Below are 9,900 nucleotides of genomic sequence, written 5' to 3' on the forward strand. Positions count from 1 at the left end.
AGAGATCAACAATATGACAACAGGGGTGGGGGTGGGGGTGGGGGTGGGGGTATATACAACTTAACGTCAAAGTTGAATTCTGCTGCAATCATTTCTAGCCATCAAATATTAATATCTCAGGAAGTCGCTCCATATTGGATGTCACTGCCATTAAGATTCGGCTCCAGCTTTCCTGCTTTTATGGCTGATATACATGAATACCTATACAAGCTCAAGCGAATTTCAGTGCTTCAACGTTTACTGCATATATCTATATCACATGAAGACACACAAGCTCCCTACAAATTTATATGTCCATATTTGGTTCATCCTGTCTAGGGAAAAAGAGGACCAGAAATCTCTTAACAAAAAAAATGAAGATAAAATATAATTATGAAAACAATGGACGTGCAGACCCCGGAGAAAGAAAACTGACATTCAAGAATTTGAATATAGACAATAGATTAGTCAGCCAAAACCAGAAAAGCCCATGATCAACGTGACAACGCTACCTATTAAAGCCTCAAAATTCACTTGTGTCGACTGATAGTTGAGCAAAAGGCATGTGCCGAAACCAGCTTCCCACATAATATCATCTGCAGCACCTCAATTGTTGCCTCCTACATGAAAATCAGCCATGAAACCTTCTATAAGGAGCTAAAATTACATTATCTTGCAAGAACAAGTTCTTTCATTCCCACTCTCAAATTCATCATCTGATTCACCATCATCACTGCAATCACAGTACATGAAAGTAAGCACAAAAGACTTGCATACTTTGCACGATGAAAGAATCTGTATAAAACTGAACACAGGAAAGCAAGTGACTTTTCACCAGACGAGAGATTCACATATAACAAACACACAATATTTCAGGAAAAATTATACATGCATTCTTGTTTAAAGATGTAGGAAGTGTTTGTTATGAAAAAGACAGTCCTCGGACAAAAGCTTCTACTCTCTATGAATCGGTAAGCGCTTATTTTTGACAAGTATGAATCAGTAAGCACATATGAATATGTGGAATATAAGTTGAGCATATTTGTAAACTAATATCCTCATTTGCTTTACCTTGTCTTTAAAATTTGCAAGCAATTCTACTAATCCAAAGAACAAAAATGATATCAATTCAGACCTAAAGAGCTCTGCGGTGCCGAGGAAAATCATAGAATATTCTTTTTGTCGTGTAATCAAAAAGCCAAAACTAAAGCCCGTTGGAGTTGTCTCACATATCTGAGAGAAACAGAGAATCATAGTTCTTAGATTTTGACCAAAAAAAAACAAATAGTAAACCCATAATTGTGCAGATGAGGAGGAAAAGTAGTCCTCAACCGCACATGTACAACTAATAAACAACTCTGATCTTATACTTCCAAATGAATAAATTCAGCCTGAAATCCCTTTCTAACCAACCGCATCTTCTGTTGAATTACATCCTAACTATTTACTGTTCCAACTGAAAACTACACGCCTACCTCTTTTAGTATCTTTCCTACTGAAAACTACATGCTTACCTCATTTAGTAGTGCCATTAATAAGGCCCTTTCTCATAGTGGACAACTGATACAACTTTTTACTTCTCAAGGCAACATCTCTTCTGTTCTACTTTCTATCCCTTGTTTTGGAAAGAAATGGAATATCTATGGAATTAACAACAAACCAAGTAGATATCTTTTAGGGAGTCTGTTTCTCTTCTCCAGAACGTTTATTGCACGTGTAAAATCTTAGATGACTACAGGCCAGGATCATAACTTAGTCAATCAACAAATGTTGGACCAAAAAAAAAAACTGATTCTTGTGCTCGCCTAATGACTTCTAAGATCACTAGCATAAAAAAGAAACAACAAACAAGATGAGCAAAAGATTTGCTGCAATTGTAGAAAAGCAGTACTTCGAGTTGCTAAACTTTAGATATGACATCTAGATATTTAAAGGCATCTATTCTGCATGTCCACATAAAAATTATTATCTCTGGCACCTTCTATATTTTACCACAATTGAACACCAGAAATTTTAAGCAAACCGTAAATACTGGGGGGGAAATTTTGAAAATGATAAGCAGTTTGCAGCATTGTGGGATATTATAGTTTATAAAGCTACAATGAAAGGACCCAGTCTTATCAAATTTATCTTGTGCCTTGAAACTGTAATTCACAAGAATAATAGAAACATGTTGCCACCTGCCGGATGTCAGAGACACGAACCGGAACTTCTAATCCTATCACCAAATTAACATCATGCCAACTAGTCAAGGTACACAGCAATAAGTTGAATAATATGTATTTAAGCACCTAAGCCTTACTTAAGATATTTCAAGAACTTTTAAGGCAGTCAATTCATTTCACGATATATCAAATTCCCCATCTAACATGATACTCTTAGCTATTTTGAACAGCCACAAATATATATTTGGTACTAAATCACTAAATCCATTTAAAGTTTGAATGAGATTAATCATTAGCAAAATAGTTTACAATGGGAAAGTAGAATACAAAACAGCAAGAAACAAACGTCAGACTAAAGATGAAGAAACTGAAGCTCATACCTAGGCTCAAATTCCCTTATCTCAAAAAGCTCTCCTCCAGATGTGTCTGTCCACTGCACTTTCCTTTTCTCCATAGGATTGGGGGAATCATCAATCTTTTCAGAATTTGTGTCGTGTTCATTACCATTGCCACCAGAAATGGGAATACTATTTGCTGGTTTCTTTAAGCTACTCCGAAGAGCAACCTTTGGTGAGATATGACTGTCTTCAATAATATTAACACACTGCGTCTGATTGTTGTCCTTGTCAGAAGCAGGACAGCTAGGCAAGACTTCTGGCTGTTGGGTAGGACCAACTTTAAGGGGAGATGGGCTCTCAAGTCCAGCGGCAGCGCGACCAAAGCATACAAAGGAGGCGCACCCGCGGACAACCCTGTTCTTCCCGGAAGCCAGCTGGAGGTCCGGATCAGTTTCTTGGTCCACCAACTGGTACTGATTCCACGGTGCAACTCTCATGGGCTTCTCTTCGTTCTTCTGACCCAAGAGTAGAAGGGTCAGGCCCTTACTATATCCAGAAGCTGAAGACGAGAAGAAACCTCCTCCTTCTACTGCAAATAACATCAGTTCTGCTCATCTGGTCAACATGCAAATGCTTTTGTCTAGAGCTACTTCAACCTTTACAACAACTGCAGCCACCTGCCTCACACTGTCCGTACCTGCTTGTCAGATGAGCAGTGTATGGAATTTTACACATAGGAAAAAAAGGAACACGAAGAAAACAACTGATTTGTACACCACTCATTCTATAACACATATAAGAATGTAATACTCCTTCCTTTCCAATTTATACGACACAATTTCCATTTTTGGAACATCTCAAAAAAATTTGATGTCATTCCATTTCTGCACAACTTCCACAGCCATCAACAATTCATATTAATTTAACTATCAAATTTAAACTTGGATCTGATATTTTGACTTTTAAACTTTTTCAACTGTTACTCTAACATTTTCTTCCAGATCCACTAATACAATATATACGTCAAATCAACTTCTTAAGCTCCTTGCTCAGTCAAATAAAGTCACATAAATTCAAACCATGTAGTAATTTTTTTCCACAAAATCGCCTAAGAAAAAAAATATATGCACATATGAACAAAAAGCTCTAGAATGAGTGCTCCTGATTGTGTACTACTCCATCTCTTTTTTGACTAATTTCCTAAAATTATTGTTCAAACCGCAATAGATAACTGTCAAAAAGGATAAAAGTTAAAATAATTTCAATTAAATTAATTAATGTACAATTCTTCAACAAATGGATACAAAGCCGTTCATATTATGTCAAATCGAAGTCAAACCAGGTGGACGCTAAAGTCAACACTATATTGACACTACAGATCAACGGCGGAAAACTCCTAAAATAATTCAAAAAGAAAAAATTAAATGATTAACAAAAAAACGAAACTAATCTCTGATTTAAAAAAAAAAAAAAAAAAAAAAAAGGATTCCAGCTGCCAATGAACTAACTAGTTTGAATTTCAACATGAAAAAAAAACAAATCTACGAAAAAATGAGCAATATAAACATCTTAGTTAAATAGTCAAAGATCTAAAAACTCACAAAAATCACAAGCAAAGCTAATTCAACATTAACACTAGAAAACAAATTAAACGAAATACAAAAATGAATAGAAATATCGCACCGCAGCAGAAGAAAGATAAAAATACTCACAGATCTGAGAGAAAATTTTCGGCAAGGACAACTTCACCGGAGCGGCAAATCAATCGGCGATCACTACAGAGATTGTACAAAGTGTATAATATCCGCGCTACGGCGAGAACAAAGCGTCCGAAAAATCGTGAAAATCGCCGAGGAAATGAAGAGCTGAAAGATGAAGAAATAGCTTTATGCGGATATATATATTGTTAGTACTACTATAGAAGAATACTGAATAGTAATGGAGTAGTATATTAGGAAATTGTACTCTTTATGTGTAAATATTATTACTAAAATAGAAATAAAATTGCTATTTTAAGTGACTAAATTAATGGTAAATAAAAAGACATAAAAAAGAAATGGAGATTGGGGAATGCTGTATTCTGACCCGGGCCCGGGCCTTAGTGGGCCTAACGGGCCGGGCTTCATGGTCCCGGGCTCTGGCGGTCCCGGGCTTCGTGGGCTCAATAGGTAGAACCGGCCCGTGACGGGCCTAAGCCCACATGGTCTTGTGCTTAACGGGCCGGGCTCGTGGGCTTCACGGGCCTAGCGGGTTTTTTTTTTAAGGCAATTTCTTGTAGTATCATGACTATATTAAAAATTCACTATGTAGTATATATGTAGATCTAATTATTAAAGTGCTTGACGAAAAAGAAAATAACAAAACAATAGTAAAACACTAAATTGTCATGCATAATATATTGTCTTGTAGTATATATATTGTATCTTATGTATATATATTCGCATAATATATTTTCTTGTAGTATATATATTGTATCTTATGTATATATATTCGCATAATATATTGTCTTGTAGTATATATATTGTATCTTATGTATATATATTCTCTTATATATTTTCTTGTAGTATATATATTGTATCTTATGTATATATATTCGCATAATATATTGTCTTGTAGTATATATATTGTATCTTATGTATATATATTCTCTTATATATTTTCTTGTAGTATATATATTGTATCTTATGTATATATATTCGCATAATATATTGTCTTGTAGTATATATATTGTATCTTATGTATATATATTCTCTTATATATTTTCTTGTAGTATATATATTGTATCTTATGTATATATATTCGCATAATATATTGTCTTGTAGTATATATATTGTATCTTATGTATATATATTCGCATAATATATTGTCTTGTAGTATATATATTTTATCTTATGTATATATATTCGCATAATATATTGTCTTGTAGTATATATATTGTATCTTATATATATATATATTCTCTTATATATTTTCTTGTAGTATATATATTTTATCTTATGTATATATATTCGCATAATATATTGTCTTGTAGTATATATATTGTATCTTATGTATATATATTCTCTTATATATTTTCTTGTAGTATATATATTGTATCTTATGTATATATATTCGCATAATATATTTTCTTGTAGTATATATATTGTATCTTATGTATATATATTCGCATAATATATTGTCTTGTAGTATATATATTGTATCTTGCGAAAAGATATTCAAGGGTAGAAGCAATAAATTTTATTACCAAAAATGGCATATCTTTCTTAGTCATCCTTCCCCCAATGGAATGAGCACAACAAGGTACTAATACCACCATTAGAAGGAAAAAAAACTAAGGAAGATGTGCCAAAATACAAGTTACATATTAGTCTATGTATTATCTCTAACAAATCTCATAAATCCTTCAAGGTTCGGAGGAGGTTGCGTTGGTGGTGGTGGAAAAGAAGCTTGTTCATCACCACTTCCGGGCGAAGCCGAATCCTCCGCAAGTTCCGCTATCATTTCTTCATAAGCTTCATCTATCGCCGGTTGTGCTTCTGCAATTCCAAAGTTTCTTCTTTCCGAGCGGATCCAATCTCTAAACAGTACTGATTTTTCCAAGCTATCCCTCATAGACGCTCTATGATCACCTATTTGCAGTCTTGCTTGACTGAAAGCGCTCTCTGATGCAACAGTTGAAGCTTGAATTGATAAAATATCCCGAGCCATCCTTGCAAGAACAGGAAAATATTTTTCCCTTGCCTTCCACCATTCCAAAAGATCAAAAGAGCCGTCTGGATTCTCCTTTTCAAGTCCCTGAGACAAATAAACTTGAAGCTCATTTAGATGTGAAGTTTCATCATAATTTTCACCTTGAGACCCCCTGAACTCCGTCCAAGATTTAAGAGCTTTTAAGCCCGCAACTCTTTTAGACGATTGTGAGCTAGACGAAGTAGGGGTTGGAATAGTTGGCCTAGCATGCTCTAAGGCAAGTTGATAAGCATTATAAACTGTTTGAGCATTAATTTTAATTGAGGCTTTTGCATCTGCAAGTGTAGCAACTTCCTCATTTGAAAGATCTAAAGCCTTATAAATATTTGAATACCAAAAATGAGGACCTCCCAATTTCATTGTAGGATTTAACATTGCAGCAAGACCATAAATAGGAGGGATAGGAAAAAAATATTTTTTAAACTTTTGTTTCATTTCATTTATAGCAAGTTCATAAATATCCCCACCCTCACTAAATTCAACAAACAAATCAGATAGTGCTGCAATATAAACTAAACAGTTTGAAATAGTAGGATAATATTGCCCAGAAAATGCATTTGTAGCAATTTGAAAATGTTCTAAAAAATCTAAAAGAATTTTAACATTCGTCCAATCTTGAGTAGTAAGCATTTCATCATCATCCTCACCACCTACCCGAGAATTAAACGTTGCATTAATTGGGTTTCTATATTCATATGCAACTACTAAACTTTCGTACATACAATTCCATCTAGTCGGGCAAGGTTTAGGAACCTTTCTTTCTCTAAGGCCATATTCATCACATTTTTTAAAATACTCTCTAAGTCTACTTCTACGGTTTGAATAAAAAAGCCAATTAAGAGCCATTCTAACCTTTTCAATTTCTATGTTTAATATTCGCATACCATCACCGACAATTAAATGATAAATATGACAAATACATCTAACATGGAAAATATTAGTAAATGCAGGATTTAGTGTTGTTGTAAGCATGCCTATAGCACTGGTGTTACTAGAAGCATTATCCATTGAAATTGCCATTATTTTATCGCTAAAGCAAAAATATCTACAAATATCTGCAACAGTGTTAGCTATAAACTTACCTGTGTGACGCGAATTAATTATTCTATATGCAATTATGCGTTTTTGCATTATCCATTCCTCATCTATCCAATGACTTGTAACAGTTAGATAATCACAATCATTACCACTTCTACCAATATCAGTAGTAATAGAAATCCGATTAGGTATATGAGTAAATAAATACCGCAAATATTGTTCATATTCATGTTTGAATTTATAAATATCACTCTTAACTGTTGCGCGAGGCCAACCTTTATAAGTAGGATTAAAAACTCTTCTAATATAATGAACCCAATTAGGATTAGATGCAAAAGTATAAGGTAAGCACATAACAGTAATCATCTTTGCTAATTCTTCACGATCTCTATTTGGATCGTAATATAAAATACCTCCGGTGACAGTGTTAATTCCTGGTTGAACTAGATTTGAACCTGTACTAGGGTTAACCGCAGAATCTACACTTGTCCCCTCTAGTTGCGCTTTCATTTGAAAAAATCTAGCCTTATCTCTAGGGTGTGTTTTTATGTGCCTAGTCAAACTACCCGTGCCGCTACGGTCTCCAGTATATTTATGCACCATTAATTTCCCACAAGTTTTACACTTAGCCTTATTTTGTTCTCTTACTTGAGTAAAAAAATTCCAAACTAATGATGTTTCTAGGCGTTTAGCAGGTTCTCTATTAAAAGTAGGAGTTTCTACAGGTGGGTCGACCGGTGCATCAGTTGGGTTATTAAGAGGACTAGTAGGTGTATCATCTAAATCCGGTGCTTGGGTTTCATCATCATCCTCATTTTCCTCATTATTTTCTAAGATGGTTTCATTAGGATAAAGAGCATTCATAATTTCATCATCTAATCTTTCACCTGGTGCAACATTATGGTAAAATTCACTATCGGTAAATTGAAAACAAGGGTGATCACTATCAAGAATTACGGAAGGAGGAGGACGTCTAGGTTGGCGACTACTTTCAACTTGCTTATCTTTTCTAGGTCGGGGAGCCGGGGGAAGGGTAGTTGGTTGGCCACTACTTTCACCGGTTTTATCTTTTCCTTTACCAAACATTTTTTTCAAAGTAAATGCCATATTAATTATAATTATGCAAACTAAACCACACAAAAATATATTCTTAAAACGTAAGAGTTGAAACGAGTTTACCGGATTGCCGAACAACTTCTTGAAAATTGAAAATCGTTGAACACTTGAAAACTTCAATTCAACAACTTCACAATTTTTCACGAAATTTCAACAATAAATTAAGTAATTGTAGTAGAGAGATTGAGAGAGATTGAGAGATATTGATGAATTGGTGAATAAAAATGAAAGAATGAGGGGGTATTTATAGTTGAGAAATGGGGAAAAGTGTAATTATATAAAGTTTGGGGGCCAAATGGCCATTTTTAAAACTTAAAAACGGTCATATTTTCAGCCCAAACGGCTAGATTTTAAATATGGCTGCTGGAGATTTTTTTTTTAAATAGTCGTTGGGCCCGTTAGGCCCGCCAGGACCGGCCCTGGCCCGGCTGACGGTCCCGGGCTCGTGGGCTCATATTAGAAGACCGGCCCGTCACAGGCTTCTGAGGACCACCAGGACCGGCCCACCCAGGACCGACCCACCAGGCCCGTTAGGACCGCGGGCCCGGCCCACCGAGCAGCCTTAATTGGGGATAGAGAATGATAGCGATGGTTTCTCTGGTGATAGCAAAATGGTTAAAAGAAAAATATTTATCAATTCATATTATCCATTAACAAATAAGTATTGGAAATTTTAAGAATAATGAGGCTTAAAATATGGTAAAAATTGTATGGGGTGCCTTATTTGGTCTCCCCCATTTAACCTATATTCATTTTTTAAAAACGTTTTAAGTTGTACCCGCTTTTTAAACAACTTCAGCCACTTTTCTCCTTCTTTTCCTCCTTCGTTTTCTTCTGTCACGACCCAAAATCCACTAAGGGTTGTGATGGCGCCGGACACCACTGTCAGGCAAGCCAACAACAATTTACTAGCAATTTCTTATATTATTTATTTTGAAATCATTTCCTTTAAACAACTGAATAATAAATAATAAACTCCACTGAATAAATGAGGATGTCTTTACAAAATTTAACTACTAAAAAATCTTGTGATCCTCCCAGAACCCGGTGTCACAAGTGCATGAGCATCTACCAGTGAGTGAAATAAAATACAGTGACTGTCCGGAATACAAGTGGACCGAAATGAAAATACAATACAATACTCTGAAGGAGATTCAACTGGCTACGGACGTCTCGATAAATGCAACTCACCTAAGTCTCCGTATCAACCATGTCGTTATGCCACTCATAAACTTGTGCAACAAAAATGCACAACAAGTGTAGTATGAGTACGAAAACAACGTGTACCCAATGAGTATCCGTCTAATCTCGAAGAAGTAGAGACGAGAGGTCGACTTTGACACTTACTAGTGGTCCAATAATGTTATCTCAATAAAATAGTAAATCAGTGATTTTTATAAACATGATTGTAATTCAATGGAATGAAGCAAGTAAGAAATTCTTTCTTTTATAGAAAATTTCCAAATTCCTTTTCAGCGTTTAGACAAATATTCTCAAATCGGGAAGAGGCAATA

At 35.0% G+C, this 9,900-nt stretch overlaps 1 protein-coding gene across 2 annotated transcripts; it reads right to left on the bottom strand.

Moving 5' to 3' along the window:
• Positions 1-220: 220 nt before the first annotated feature.
• Positions 221-4,445, bottom strand: LOC104235617 (uncharacterized). 2 transcript variants are annotated; one of them, XM_009789421.2, is made up of 3 exons: positions 4,195-4,445; positions 2,525-3,179; positions 221-712 (listed from the first exon to the last, which is right to left on the bottom strand). In XM_009789421.2, exons 2-3 carry the CDS (start codon positions 3,082-3,084, stop codon positions 643-645), a joined length of 630 nt encoding a protein of 209 aa, XP_009787723.1. In that variant the 5' UTR covers positions 3,085-3,179; positions 4,195-4,445; the 3' UTR covers positions 221-642. The 2 variants fall into 2 exon arrangements, with proteins under 2 accessions (XP_009787723.1, XP_009787722.1); XM_009789420.2 differs by having other exon boundaries at positions 2,525-3,169; positions 4,195-4,356.
• Positions 4,446-9,900: the final 5,455 nt, after the last annotated feature.

This window comes from Nicotiana sylvestris, chromosome 4 (assembly GCF_000393655.2).
Source record: "Nicotiana sylvestris chromosome 4, ASM39365v2, whole genome shotgun sequence".
NCBI lineage: Eukaryota > Viridiplantae > Streptophyta > Magnoliopsida > Solanales > Solanaceae > Nicotiana > Nicotiana sylvestris.

What these genes read in the sequence shown, in the direction of transcription:
- LOC104235617 (XM_009789421.2), bottom strand. Translation starts at nt 3,084, where the DNA reads ATGTTATTTGCAGTAGAAGGAGGAGGTTTCTTCTCGTCTTCAGCTTCT. An exon ending in ATAAGGGAATTTGAGCCTAG is followed by an intron (nt 713 to 2,524) that starts GTATGAGCTTCA and finishes CTGTGATTGCAG; the next exon opens with TGATGATGGTGAATCAGATG.